Below are 15,471 nucleotides of genomic sequence, written 5' to 3'. Positions count from 1 at the left end.
AAGTACAAATAACTACTAGAGAAGTGGTAGACCAGCAAACATACCCCTGACGAGGAACATTATCAACAAGAGGTCTGTAATAGAATTCATATGCTATAAAAGAACTCTCGCATCTGTACACAAGATACCAACCCAAGTGCTTCATTAGGATTTCATTTCTACAAGTCATCTTTCTCGTCAAGAATTGGCAATCTCTAAAGCAAAAGAGCACTCTTACAAGCCTGCAGCAAGTTTTTAAGAAATTACCTAATTTTTTTTTTAAATTTGTTATTTTGGAAGGCTAGAAATGATGTGATCTTCAACTAAGGTTCAATTGGTTTCAATACAAAAAAGCTACCAGGAAATTGTCTTAAAAGCAAATCTTAACTCCCCCACCCGAACGGGAAGAACTCTTAAAGGGGTCAAACTTATAACTATAACTTTTAATCGACAGTTTTACTCACTCCGGATCCATACGTAATAGTTTTTCAAATGCTCTGCTCTAGTTTTGATTAACAAAAATCCATCAAGCTGGGATTTTATGGACCCAAAATTTCAATTGGATCAAGAGTCAAACAGGCAATTTCCCTTTTTGTTACTCTTTGGGGTTGATGTCCACTTTTGGCCCTTGGTGCAATGTTAAAGGTTGCTCTATTATGACCAAGTGGTCATGGGTTTGAGTCTGAAAACAGCATTTAACCCTATAATGGCGGGAGCCTTGTGCACTAGATATGCCCTTTTTTTAAAGCTGAGTTAGAATAGAGTTTAAAGATATTTTATTTTTAATAATTTTTATTATTTTTGCAAAGGTCTCCTATATCTTTACATTTTTTGCTAAGGGTAAAGCTGTTTACAAAATATTGTTGTAAGTTTGTAACCGGACTTATTTGTACATCTCATGTTCTTTACTAATCATTTAAGATAAGGGCGTTTTCCGTAATTTCTCCTTCTCCCTCTCCCTTTCCCTCTCTTCTCCCCTTCGGCTTTATCGAACAGAGTCGGGATACGTTTTCAACCCAGACTCCACATTCCGTTCTGATTGCCTGGAGAACGTTTCTGTTCGGATGAAACGGTGTTACTGCTCAGTCTCCACAATGTTAATTCTTAATAATCTTTGGACTCACCGCCGCTCTAAATAGTTCAAGATCATCCTGCAATGGTGTGGAACACGCCGTCAAAACACTCGAACCGTTTAAGCAGCCATTCAGGGGAATTTGATGGCATTGAAAGGCATGAATGAGACACGAAATTACCTTCTCTATTGTTTGGGGAAGGTGGGAGTTACAGGGAAGAGGGAGAGGGGGAGAACCTTGACGACAATAGGGGCTAGTGGCTCAGACGGGAAGGAGAGGATCAGAGACAAATGCCGCTACTACCGGAGAATTTTTACACCGGATCAAAGCTATGTATCGGTTGTCCTCTCTCTCTCTTTCTCTCAAGAGCAAACAACCTCCAAAAAATTGCGATCCGATTTTCAGTTCAATCCAAGACCAGAAGCTACGGACGAGGAACGTGCCTTGTTGGCAAGTCTCGTCTCTTCGAGACTCAGCCTTATTTCTGAGAGATTTGCATTCTTATTCATTCCATCGTGCTAGAGAGAAGGAAAAGAGTGATAAAGCAATGGAAATAAAAGAAATTACCATTACAATGCCATTATACAACCGTAAAGATGACATGGCCATGAGTCAAGCGTTGATTTTGTGAGATAAAAGGAAGCAAAGGGATTGGGAACCGTAAAGAGGTCATGGCCATGAGCAATCGGGTGTGATCCGGATGATTTCTCGATTCAACCAAAAACAGGTTGAAATTGCAGAGCTTAATCTCAGGTTGTCCATTCTCAGTTACAGGGGTTCGGAGGAGAGGTAAGGGAATGGAGTGGAGAGGGGAGAAGAGGAGCTGGAACCGGAGCTGAGGGAGAAGGGTTGCGGTGGGAGTTGCCGGACTGGATTAGAATGCCGCTACCGAATCGAGGGAGAGGTTGCACTATGTTGGGAAATTACATCAGTACCCATTCTATGCTAATGTCACATTATTAAATGGAGGGTAGAAAAATCCGATTACAAATTCTGTTTGTGGTTACAAACAGACGTACCCTTTTGCTAAAGTATGAGAACAAAAAGATAGAAAAATATTTTATATCAAAATTTTTTTTAAAAAAACATTGAATTTAATTTCGATGTTTGTTCTCTTTCTGCGGTCCCAAAAGAAAATTGGTGTATCTTAGTCAATCATGGTTTTTTGTTTTGACTTATTTGTTGATTTTCGAATTGGTCCCAAAGATATGGCAAAAAAAAAAAAAAAAAAAAAAAAAAACGTAGTTTGAGTGAAAAAATGACACTATTTTAAGAAAAGATTGAAATTTTGATTTAAATAAATTAATCTAATATTATAAAGGCTTATGAAAAAAAATTCTCTTCCACTTTAACTAACTAACTATGGTCGTGCTCAAATAAACTTTCATAAAAAGTAAGAAAAAAAATGGACATAGATTGGGCATGCCGCTAGTGTTATTGGAGCTAGTGGCTCGACTAGTGTGGGAGGGGGGGGTTTTAAGGGGGAGGAGAGAGGTAGACTTAATGTTTCCTATGCCCTCTCATAGGGTACTGTGAGATGATGCCTCTACCCCTTGGTGTGTTCACCCATTGGCACAGACACTTGTGTCGAGACCATGCGATCAAATAGAGATCTCTTGCCCATAAAATTATAATTATAAATAAATTTCTAAAGATTTTTTTGTTGAAACAAACAAAGGTTTTGTAAAAAATATGAGAAAATGTTCTCTGTCCAGGAACATATCCTACGGGCTACGGTAGTGGTCCCCTATCTCTTTCCTTCGTTTAATTGTAATGTCTTTTCTACCCCTGGAATGATTCTTTTATGAGGGCACTCAATAGGTGTTTTCTGCTATGCTCTCAGAAAGGAAACACTCTCCCAAAAGATATTTAGTAAGTATGAGTGAAGAAAGTATATTTTTTTCCAATAAAAACTATACACTTTACATAAGAAAAAAAAATTTATGAACTATATTGTAATAAAGGGAAAATTTCACGGACACCCCCTATAAGTATTCAATATGTCATGGACTTGTCAAACTTGGTCAGAATGGCAACTTTCCCCTTGACATTAAGCACAGTTAGTACTTAGTACCCAAAGGTGAAATATCCATTTTATCCCTTAATTATTTAAATAAAAAAACTGTCATTTCATCTTCTTCCATATTCATACCGTCACCTGCTCCGGCTCCCGCGACCATTACCAGCGGCCTTCCTCAGCCTTCCTCAGCCACTTTGATTCCATCCCAAACCCATATGCCTTCCATTTTTCTAATCCAATCTATTATTCAGACTTTTGCAGAGGAATATAGATACAAGTTAAGTTAGTAGATATGGTGGGGAAGGGAAGTTGAGACTGTTACGAAACCCCACCTCAACACAAATTGTTCGGATTTAGATTTGAGAGGGACAGAGGATTGTGTACAACAGAGGAGATAGAAAAAATTACAAATAAAAGAGGAGAAAGAGAATGACGAGATCATTTGGTGGTGGTGGAATGGGTGGAAGGGTTATGATTAAGACTGCAATTCATTCTGGGGTTGGAGGAATTCAACCCAGTTGGATACGGTAGGAGAAATTTTATTAGGGTTGCATAGCCAGCTTTTGATATTACTTTGTTCCTCTGTTTTTGTCTCTCTATATTAATTCAGAAAAGAACAAAAAAGAGGACAGGAAAAGAGTAATCTCTTGTAATAAAAAGAGAAATTTTATTAGGGTTGCATAGCCAGTTTTCTTTCAATTGCCCAGTTTGTAGCGTATGGGTGTGGGTATTAAATGATTTCCGGTCAAACAATTAGCATGTTGCTCATTGAGAAAGGAAAGAGAGAATAAGCTAAACTCATAACAGATCAAGATAAAAGAAACAAATGCAAACAACCTTGGTTGCAGACGAAGGTTCCATAGAAATCTGGTAGAAAAAAAAAACAGATCCTAACCCTAGATCGAGAGATCGATAAACAGCAAGAAGGATTTGAGAATGAGTTTTTTCATTTACAGGTTCTTGGCTGAAGCTCCTCGAGGATGATGTCGAGTTCGAGGCCGAGAAGCTCGAGAAGATCTGAATCTGTTTTTGACATGAACATGATGGAGCCGAAACCCAATCTAGTCGCCGGTGAAGCTTTCCAGTGTTGGATGCCGCCAGTGATGGATAGATGTAGGCCATAATAACCAATTCTTTTTTGGGGGAAATTTGAGGTTTTATTCCTTAAGGGCATTATAGGAAGTTTATTATATTATAAGGGTAATTTTGTCATTATAAAAGAGTTAACATAGACTTAACTGCACAGTAGACTAAGTTGAAATATAATCATAAAATAAGGGTAGTCTGTGATATTTTGACTAAATATGATCTGTCCATGAATATTGATTACTTATAGGGGGTGTCCATGAAATTTTCCCTATAATAAATAACGTATTTTGTTTTCTTAATGGGATCATCTTCGGATACCAGTTAGGTCCCCACGCATGATTCATGAAGATATAACTAAAGGGAAAAATATAATTGACCAATTGTTTCTCTTAGTTTTTTTTTTTTCTCTTTTAATTTTTGGTGAAATTGTTTCTCTTAGTCAGGTAGCATTAATTGTTTGGTCTAAATTTTGTAGATATATTATCCATGTCATTATCTAGTCATTAAGAATTAATCTTTAGGTGTATGAAGTCTATACATGTTATCTTTACCATAAAAAAAAGGATATACATGTTAATATAGTATTTTAAAATTATTTCAAAGTCAAATTCACTTGAAACTATTTAAGAATGAGGACTTGTGGATATATTGTCCATGTCATGATCTAGTCATGTAATAATTTTCAGACCCTATAAAGTCTATACATGTTAATATAAATTTTTGGTAGAAATACATGTTAATATAATATGGGTTCAATATATATTGAATATGTTCTTTTATATATATATATGGACAAAAGAACACTGTCAAGTCGTGTGGTCGTTGTACCTAGACACATGAGATCGTAAAATTATCATCCACTTGCCTTGAAATAAAAAATTTCATTCATGTTATGTACTCACGCGCGAGTACAGGGGCCATGTGACTAAGTAGTGATCTGTTGGCCAACAAGGGAAAAGAACACTACCTGATCACATGGCTCATGCTTCCAAACATGGGAGAATGCAAAAGTACCATCTTGCCCCCCATGAAATTAAACATTTGTATATATTTGTGTTGATTCTCCTACGTGCGATCCCATTGACCTGCACAAGTGCAAACGCTACACAATGAAATAAGATCTTTCGTCTAAAAAACAAACATCTTACAAATTTATGGTGTATTTATTAGTTGAAAATCCCATGAGTATTTTTTTTAGTGATAAAGACAGATGTTTAAGTATATAAAGACACCAAGGACCTGAACAACTAGCCAAAGACTACAACTCTATGACTCCCATTATTAAATAAGAAAACAACTTGAGTCATGTGATGTTTTTATTATTTGAAAATCCCACAAGTAGATACAGAGAATCTTAGTATCTAAATTTAGGAAAAATTCCAGGAAAAAAAAAAACATTAACCAAGCATACTTGTAGTCTTCCAGTGTATTTATTATTTGATAAACCCCACAAATTGATAGAGAGATTTTTCTTTCTTTTTTTTGGTTGATGAGAGAAAGAGATGATCTTAGTATCAACAGATTGAGGATATATTCAAGGAAATAGATAGATATTACAGCTACCCTTTTCCATTTATTTATGAATTAATTCCATGATATTTTTCGCCTCCATGCAACATCCATGATTCATCCCTCTTTCTCTCTGGTTTCTAAGGTTTCTAATGAGAACACCAGAGATATTAAGCAACCGTAGACCTTAGCTTGTACACTCTTATCCTTTCTTGCTCTCAAACTTAATTTTAAACTAAATCTTTTAACATCCCATGATCCATCCCTAGATTCTCTACACGAGCTGATTCATCCTTTATTCTTATTCTTATGCCTAGACACAAGATCATGTGAAATTATCGCTCCACCCTCAATGAACTAGAAAATTCCATTCAATTAAATGCCCTTGTATACACTCAATTGATCCCTCTGCTGGTGTGCACGCTGCACACGACCAGTTAGCATTCTCTGTTTTAACTCCATTTCTTTAAAGACAAATTAAAGGCGGCTTCTACTATATATACAACACCACCCGTCAAACACATTCTTCACAGATCACAGATCACAGATCACAAACAAGCCTCTAGTAAACAAATCTTTCTTTGGGAATTGCAAGAAATTCCTCTCTATTTCTCTCTTTCTGATCTCGCTCTGAATCAATGGCTAACCTTGGAAATTCTTTGTCTTGTGAAGTGAGAATCATAGAAGCCAAAAACCTAAATTTCATAAGAACTGGTAACCTCTTTGTTAGATGCTATCTATCCACAAGCAACAACGAGAAGATTCGGCTTAATTGTCGAGAGATCCCAACCACGAGTCACCCTTACTGGAACGATTCCATCTCCTTGGAGTGCTCTGCTACCAATGACGACAAGAACTGCCTTGAAGAACTCAAGCAACAAAGCGTGGTGTTCGAGTTAAGATGGAGAAACAACTCACCGATTATAGGGAAAATCGGTGGATCTAAGGTATTGGGTAAGGCTGTGATATCTTGGAAAGAAGTGTTGGAATCGCCTGAATTGGCGATTCAAAAATGGGTCAGTACGGTTTCATCAGCTAGTCGTGATGTAATTGAAGGTCTGAAGCCGAAACCACCACCTGCACTCCATGTTGGGTTGAAGGTTAGAATTCCAACAAGCATGGCTGCAGAGATGGTGAAGAGAAGGAAAGAGGTTGAGTTGCAGAGGTGGTGGAACAAGTGTGGTTGCAGAGATGGAAGTTGCTCTAAATATTATAATTGTGGAGATGATGAACTCTTTGCACTAGCAGCTGCAATTGAGGCTTTGTAATGTGGCTGATCAGATCATGATTCGATTTTTCTTCTTGATTTTTGCTCCCCTATTTGGAAGCTTATAGACTGTAAAAATGGGAGAATGTGTTTGTTGTTTTATCTATCTTGGGCAATGTAAAAAAGAATTTCTATTATTTAATAATAAAAAAAATTTCGTATATTTCTTATTTTGGACCAGCAAAATCACATGAATCTTCACGATTAATTTCATCCGAAGTTCATTTTTAATTTATTTGCACCACTGAATCGAAAATTTTCTTTGCCAAAATCCGTAGATATTATTTAAGCAAATTTGTGTATGAAAAAATTTATTTTTGTAGGATATGTTCGCGTATAATCTAGGTTGGAAAATACATTGCGTCAAAAAAAAAAATTCAACATATATAAAATAAAGGGTAAAACAACGCTAACTGGTCGTATCGCCCCTGCATTTGCGTGGGGCCAATGAGAGTGAGAACAAAGATATTGGTTTGGATGGAATTTTCAATCTCGCTGAGGGTTGAGCGATCTTTTCACTCGCTCTTATATCTAAGCGCAGGATCCACACACGATCGGTTAACATTCTTTTTTCCACAAAATAAATCAAGGGAGTTTGATGAATGTTAAGTATACAACAGGGAGGGACCACCAATACTGATGATGAAAAAAGGGGGAAAAAACTTTGAGGGAGCGTGGCATGTAGGGCCAAACATAGAGAGGATGAAATGACCATCCCACCCCCATAAAAAACAGAATTTTTGTCCCCATTGATGCTTACGGGTGCCACACTCCCCCACACGAAACAGTCTATATTTTAATTTTAATCGTCACATGACCATATAATTCGTCTGGGTTGGGCTTGGTCTGGGCCAGGCATCCTAGATTTCGAGTTGGGCTCGGACCACCATGCAGGTCCTCCACGGCGAGGACTTCATCCCCAACCAGACCCTCCCCACCTTCTCCGTCACTGTTGTTTTTCTTGGCCAATTGCGTTTTGGATCTAATTCTGACCAATATTTATAGAGACAAGGTACAGGAGAAATTTAGGAACATTTTTAGGAAATTTTATTTAGCCATTTTTTATGCATTTTAAGATTTGTGCACCTAAGAAGGGTAATTTGGTAACTATGCATATACACGTAGAAACCGATTTTTCTGTAATTTAGGATCTGACTTTCTTCTATGTATAATATGACTTTTAATAGTGCTTCGATTTTTTTCCTTCTTTATCATTATGTATTATTATTATTATCCCTGATCAGTCCAGTGGCATGACTGTAATTAAAGTGTGATCATAGTTTAAGTTTTCTCATGCATGTTGTTTTCTGCATGCTAATAAACATTAGTTATTTAGGTGTTTCTTCATTTAATAATATTGTTTATTCTTTTGATATTTTGAGGTTATTTTTTTATGTCCTACTCTACTTTATAGCGTATGTGCTTAGGTAATAAGCAGTTAGCTATCTTTCCTTCTTGGTATTTTATTTTTGAAATATTGTTATAAATTAGAATGTGTGGAACTATATCTTATAATGTTTATTATTTAATTAAAATACTAAATAAATAGAAAAGTCGGTTTAACTGGGGTATCTAACACTTTCCTTGATCTGTAACCTGACTCAAATCCAATTTCACGATTAGACCAACTGAATAGAAATTATTTTGATATATGTAAACATTAAACCCTAATCTAGGCAGTAATTCCTTGTTTTTTTTTTCCCCCTCTCTCTGTATCCCAAGAGGAAGATATTTACGTTTTGGGGTTATCGATACTTAACAAAAGAGATTATCGATTTCGTGTAATCATAAAGATCATCACCATACTAAACCCTACATGCTACTCTACCCAAAATAAAAGAAGAAAGAAGAAGATCATGTATTTGATTCCCCCATTCCCTTTATCACTTAAAAATTATGTTGTGTTATTGGGATGATAATTATATGGTTGTAGGATTGCATGAACATCATTCACTCAAATAGCATTCCTTCATAAATAAGTTTTGAGATTCTTAGAATCTAATTTCATGTTTTCTTTCCATCATTTTTTTTGGGGAGAATTTGTACATACTCTCTCTAGGTATAAACAAGGGTACTTTGATTATTCTAGATTAATTATTTTGTGAAACACGTGCGGAGGATTAGGAAGCCAGGATTGGGTTCCTCTACGACGTAAGGGTGTGTCGCACATCTTATGGTATGACACCACAACTCGCCACATAAGTGTGGTGCACAAGTGAGATATACTGGAGGATTTCTAGATTTTGTGTTCTAGATTTCCAGCTCAATCCAGGCTGTCCAAAGGGGAACTCGTCCACATGACAAGCTGCGGTGCCGCATTACAAGATGTGCATCGCACCTTTGCATCGTAGAGAAGCCCAATCCCGGAAAGCCACCACCTCACTGGGTTCAAACTATTGTCTGGCCCTTCATTATACTCGCAGTGCAAGAACGTCAAATTCGGTGAATCCCTAATGTTGAGGAGCTCCCTTTTTCACATGGGAATAAAAATTCTCTCCAGTTCCCTGAAAGTGCAGTGCAGTGCAGTGCAATGTAGTTCGGAGCTGAGAGTTCAATACGTGGAAGCTGCTCAACAAATGTAGTTTCGTAGTTACTTTAGACAAAAATTTGACCATTCAGATGTATGTGAAGTCTTCTGTCACAAAAACTAATCCATTTATACTACGAAGCATTATACTTCACTAAACATAGTGACAACAAGAAGAACCCAAAAAATAGAAACGATATAAAATATTCCAACATTCTAAACGTGAGCGTTGTTAAATCGGTGGTACTCAGGTTGTCTCTTGTCTCTGTCAAGTGTCCATAGGTTAGCTTTAGCCATTCCAGAAAGAAGTGTGACTGTGAATTAAAGCCCTCATCTATATATCTACAAAGAGATTGAAATGAGTGAACGTCGATGGTGCTTCTCCAAGGAAAAATCTGATCCACACCGTACAATTTGGTATCATTCATGAGTATCGATCATGTGCAGCATCTCTACTCTTTAACATTCTCTCTTAAATGCTTTTCTCAGCTAATAAACCATATAAAAGACCCACTACTCTTAAATTAAGAGAATTTCATTCTTGCATTCTATTTCTTGGCAGATTTTTTTTCCCATTTTCCGGCATGGCCTTGCAATCCTCTCTAATGTTCTCCGTACGACGACGTAAACCCGAACTGATTCCTCCGGCGAAGCCAACTCCTCGCGAATACAAGTGCCTTTCCGAAATCGATGATCAAGGTGGTTATAGGTTTCAATTTCCAGTGATACTATTTTACCGGAATATTGATCCTGCGATGTGTGGAATAGACGCTGTGAAGGTGATCAGAGAGGCAATTGGAAAAGTATTGGTTTTTTACTACCCATTTGCAGGTAGGCTAAGGGAAGGGCCTGGTCGGAAGCTTATTGTGGATTGCAATGCAGAAGGTGTGTTGTTCATTGAGGCTGATGCGGATGTAAGCCTCCAGCAATTTGGTGATACAATTTGCCCACCATTCCCTTGCATGGATGAATTCCTTTATGAGGTACCTGGCTCAGAAGGGATTGCTGATTCCCCTTTATTATTGATTCAGGTGAGATTTTGAAGTTATAATCTACTTTTTTTTTTTTTTCTTAGAGAAAGTTTTCCGTACAACCATCAACGGTTGTACTTCTCTGCCCGCCCCATATTCATGAATGTTCGAATGTACCCCTTGACTGTTGCACAGTATCCTGGACACCAATCAACCTTGGTCGAAGGATAGAAAATGATCTCTTCCAGCTTTCTGCCTGGATCCAGATCCTCTACTGTCGAACTATGTGCTGCTTAGACATGGTGTTGCGTGTAAATACCACCCTTGCCCCCACTCAGGCAAGGCGTTTGGGCAGGGGTAAGGCGGACATTGCGTGCAGCACCGTATCTAAGCAGCACGATCCTACCGGGAAGCGCGACAGTAGAGGATCCAAATTGTTAATTTCTGCCCGCCCCAATTCCCCGGTTCCTCTAATAGGCGGTGGTGGATCCCAATGGGGCAGAATGTTTGGGTAAGGGTAAAGAATGGTCATTCCAATCCCTTCCTTAAAGGAACTGGAACACTGGACCAGATAAGAAACTGAAGGTGACAAAGATCCAACAAAGGATTTTCCCTTGATCTTGGATAAAGGAAAACTCAATTACACTTTTTCATTGCTTTATCTTATTCTCACGAGTTTTTTTAAGCCAAGTGTAAAAAGGAATTTTTACCTTTATATCACCATCAAGAACTATAATTCTCTTGAGTTGACAAATCAAGAATCAACGAGAGAGGTGAGACAGTTGATACTTTGGCAAGAAAAGCCATTCCATCTTCTAGCAGGATTGAATGGTCCTTATCCACTCAGTGGCTTCAGTCTCTTTGTAATGCTGAAGCAGCCTATGCCAGTAATTATTCAGTTACTCAATAAGACGACCTTTTACCAAAACAGAAAAAAAAAAAACAAAAAAACAAAATAGTTAAATGAAATGATTTAACCAAGAGCTCAGAGCAGTTCGGAGTTCTAACGTAAGACAAAAAGTTCTTGAGTTATGACATGAAACAAAAGGTCACAGGTCCTTTGCTTTCGCATTACTTTTGGTGACTTTTGTTGCCGTGTTTGAAAACGTTTTTCTTAATTTTATGCTTTTCGGGATTGAGTTTCCCTCCACCGGTATTCACCGAGGAGTGGAAGAGGGCGGGAATGGATGTCGGAAGTGTATTTTGAAATATACAATGAAATAATCCTTCTCTCGATTTGAGATTGAAGATCTCTTTCCTAGCCAGTTAATCAGTTTTCATATACGATTACACAGGCGTGTATGTGAGAGGGTGGGAGTTTCAAGACATTAATTAATGGGTGAGAGTTTATGATTTTTCCAATTCTTTGTAAAAAAAAATACAACCTTGTATGGATACACCGCTGTGTATGAAAACTTTTTCTCAAAATTAATAATTAAAAAAAAAATCAGAAGCATACCGTGAAACAGAAGAACCTTACCTTTTGTCTAACATAATCTGAAGTCTATATATTCATTGAAAAGGTTAAAAAAGAAATGGGGGAAGTTTTCATATATGGCCATGTATGCATGCACGATCGTGTCTCCTCCATTAATTAATGCTTTGAAACTCTCACCCTCTCACATATACGGCTTACACAATCGTGTATGAAAACTTTCCCCAAAAGAAATTCACTGTTGCTGAAGTTTTCGTCAAGTAAAAAACACTTGTCACATAAAGGTGGTGGTCTCCTCTCCAGTGAGTCGGCAGCGACCCCCATCGCCCAGGGAGTGCCCAGTGATCATTCAACGGTTGGGTTGACTAGGCGCACTCTGGGATGTGTGTCTAGACGAATCCTGATACACACCCAGTCATCCCAGAATGTCTCTTTGAGCACTCCTTGGGTGATAAATTCCTTGGAGAGGAGTCGGATCCCACATCAAGAATCTATGAGAAACCTTAGACAGGTTCGTGTACCCGAACAGGATCCGGATTCTATCAAGAGGGCAAAATATAAATTTAAAACTTGTTCAGTAAGTTTAACAGTGATAATTGATGAAGCCAAATTTTAAACTTCAAATAAATTAAAAGATCCATTTTTTATTCGCAGTCATATATATATATATGGTCGTGGTTTTCAACCGTTGGATGGGGTGGGGGCCATATTTATATCCTCTACATTTGATGGTCCTTACAACTTCTATCAAATTTTTGCAGGTTACACGTTTGATTTGTGGTGGATTTATCGTTGCCGTCCGCTTGAACCACGTTATGAGCGACGTACTTGGCCTGTCCCAATTCTTGACGGCTGTGGGTGAGATAGCCTGCGGGAGACAATCCCCATCGGTGAAACCTGTATGGAAGAGAGAGCTCCTCAATGCTCGTGACCCACCACGTGTGACATGTGTGCATCACGAATTCGATGACGTGGACAAGGTTCACACAAATGGCAAGAAACCCAAATCACTAGACCAACCAGTACACCGGAACTTCTTCTTCGGTCCAACAGAGATAGCAGCCCTACGCAAGCACGTACCCTCACATCTCCAAGCATGCTCTACGTATGAGTTAGTAACTGCATGTCTATGGCGATGTCGTACGGTTGCACTCCAATTGGACCCGGATGATGAAGTCCGTTTACTTTTCCCTGTTAATGTTAATAGACGTTCGAAAACCCGTCCGCCTTTGCCAGTCGGGTTCTATGGCAATGCGTTTGTCCTCCCAGCCGGCCTATCGACCGCCGGAAAGCTGTGTTGGAATCCGCTAAGCTACGCACTGGAGTTGGTGATGAAGGTCAAATCAAATGCTACAGATGAGTATATGAGATCACTAGCGGACTTGATGGTGATCAAGAGACAACCCCACTATAAAGTTGCAGGAAGCTTTGTTGTTCCAGATGTGACACGTGCTGGGCTGTGTAACGTTGATTTTGGGTGGGGGAAAGCAGTGTATGGTGGGCCTGCCAAGGCAGATGTGGGGACCATACCAGGTATTATGAGTATGCATATACCGTTTAAGAACAGCAATATTGAAGAGGGTGCAATTGTGGTGCCTATTTTCTTGTCAGAGCCAGCCATGGAGAGGTTTGCAGAGGAGCTAGCTAACATGATTGGAGGCCCTTTGTTGGACCCATATGCCAAGACAACTGTGTCTGGCCTCGTTAGATCTGCTCTATAATCAAAGGGATTTTCTCATTGACACCTTTTATTGTGTCAAATAATTTATAGTATTTTTTTTATCTTGAGGAAATGACATCTAGGGTACTTAATGTTTGGACAAATTATATTATATGTATCAGATGTTCATATATTGTATTTGAGATACTTAAATTAAATTTTAATTAATTTATAGTTACTCAATTTTTTTTTTCTTTTCCCATTTTACACTATAAATAATTATTTTATTTTTAAATATAAAGAATAAAAGAACCCACATCACCGTGCCTCTTCCTTCCTCCTACAACCTCACCAGTTCCCACTTCTTGCTGCAACCCAAACCAACCCAACCCAACTCAACTACATCCACCCCTATCCCCGTTGCAACCTAACCCCACCACTTCACTCCACCCTCCCCGTGTGCCCTTTCCTTCGTTCCTTTCCTAACCCCACCCCTGATGAAATCCATTTATCAAAACACACGAAAAACTCTCTGAATCAAGATTGCGTAACCTATTTTCTTCACAACCTTGCAATCTTTTGGTGGAGCCCTAACAAAATAAAAATAAAAGCACTAATTAAACGCATTAGCCACAGATGAAAAATTGGAAGGTTAATATGATGGTTATGAGAAATCCTAATCAATTCTAAGAATTGAGAATTTGGAATTGGTCATTTCACAGCCAATTAGTTTTTCTAATCACAAAATCTTCCACTTTTGTAGTGATTTAATATCACCTTCGTCCCCTTTATTGGCAACCAAACGGAGCTTAAAGATTTTACGAAGAAAAGAGGAATTTTAAGAAATTAAATTTCGATTAAAGCAGATACCTCCACACTCCACACTCCACATAAAGGGTGATACTTAACAAAAGAAAATTCTTATTTAGGATAACGTGAGAAACTCATGACTGAGATGAACAAAGATCCCAAAATCATGGATCAGAAATAGGCATAAAACATTGATTTACATAGCGGATGTTATAAAAGCCGCCTTCTTATTATCGTACCGATCCAATGGACGTTCTTTGAGCATGCTTTCAATCTCTCTCACAAACCTCTCCATCGCGGGCCCAGGCAAGTTAACCGGCACTACAATCCCATCCTGCCCTTTATGGTTCCTGAACGGTACATAAAAGCTCAACAGCCCAGGATTTGTTCCTACACCACCCTTGGCTGCCCCACCATATATCGCTTTCCCCCAACAAAAAAAAAAAAACAAAAGTACTAATTAAATGCATTAGCCACAGATGAAGAATCGAAAGGTTAATATGATAGTTATGAGAAATCCTAATCAATTTTAAGAATTGAGAATTTGGAATTGGTCATTTCACAGCCAATTAGTTTTCCTAATTACAAAATCTTCCACTTTTGTAGTGATTCAATATCACCTTCGTCCCCTTTATTTGCAACCAAATGGAGCTTAAAGATTTTACGAAGAAAAGAGGAATTTTAAGAAATAAAATTTCAATCAAAGCAGTTTCCTCCACACTCCACATAAAAGGTGATATCTAACAAAAGAATCCTTGGATTCCCTGTCTAAAGATCATCATCATTATAAAAACATGCAATTTTATCCTCTTAAGTACGTTGCACTACCCAAAAGTACATTCGACAATGGGCAAAGATGAATTTGTGGCTTTAAAGGTGAATAGATACACTAACCATCATCAGATGCACTTTAAGATACACTAAACAGAACATCACACTAGAGAGAATAAAGTTCCCATGCTACTCTACTCAATATAGAAAACGAAAGAAAAAGAGCCATTGATGTGCATTTTATCTTTTTCTTTAATTTTTTGATAAGAGACATTTTATTTAAGATAACGTGAGAAACTCATAATTGAGATAAACAAAGATCCTAAAACCATGGATCAGACATAGACATAAAACATTGAT

At 37.9% G+C, this 15,471-nt stretch overlaps 2 protein-coding genes across 2 annotated transcripts; both read left to right on the top strand.

The window, feature by feature from the left end:
- The first annotated feature begins 6,308 nt into the window (after positions 1 to 6,308).
- On the top strand, positions 6,309 to 6,938 carry LOC122648402. The gene has a single exon (XM_043841618.1). It carries the CDS (start codon positions 6,309 to 6,311, stop codon positions 6,936 to 6,938), a length of 630 nt encoding a protein of 209 aa, XP_043697553.1.
- Positions 6,939 to 10,020: 3,082 nt separating this feature from the next.
- LOC122659319 (benzyl alcohol O-benzoyltransferase-like) lies at positions 10,021 to 13,594 on the top strand. The gene is made up of 2 exons (XM_043854448.1): positions 10,021 to 10,495; positions 12,632 to 13,594. Exons 1-2 carry the CDS (start codon positions 10,049 to 10,051, stop codon positions 13,589 to 13,591), a joined length of 1,407 nt encoding a protein of 468 aa, XP_043710383.1. The 5' UTR covers positions 10,021 to 10,048; the 3' UTR covers positions 13,592 to 13,594.
- Positions 13,595 to 15,471: the final 1,877 nt, after the last annotated feature.

This window comes from Telopea speciosissima, chromosome 1 (genome assembly GCF_018873765.1).
Source record: "Telopea speciosissima isolate NSW1024214 ecotype Mountain lineage chromosome 1, Tspe_v1, whole genome shotgun sequence".
In the NCBI taxonomy this organism is placed as follows: domain Eukaryota; kingdom Viridiplantae; phylum Streptophyta; class Magnoliopsida; order Proteales; family Proteaceae; genus Telopea; species Telopea speciosissima.
This window is presented reverse-complemented; position numbering and strand designations above follow the sequence as displayed.

What these genes read in the sequence shown, in the direction of transcription:
- LOC122648402 (XM_043841618.1), top strand. Translation starts at nt 6,309, where the DNA reads ATGGCTAACCTTGGAAATTCTTTGTCTTGTGAAGTGAGAATCATAGAA.
- LOC122659319 (XM_043854448.1), top strand. Translation starts at nt 10,049, where the DNA reads ATGGCCTTGCAATCCTCTCTAATGTTCTCCGTACGACGACGTAAACCC. An exon ending in CCCCTTTATTATTGATTCAG is followed by an intron (nt 10,496 to 12,631) that starts GTGAGATTTTGA and finishes AAATTTTTGCAG; the next exon opens with GTTACACGTTTGATTTGTGG.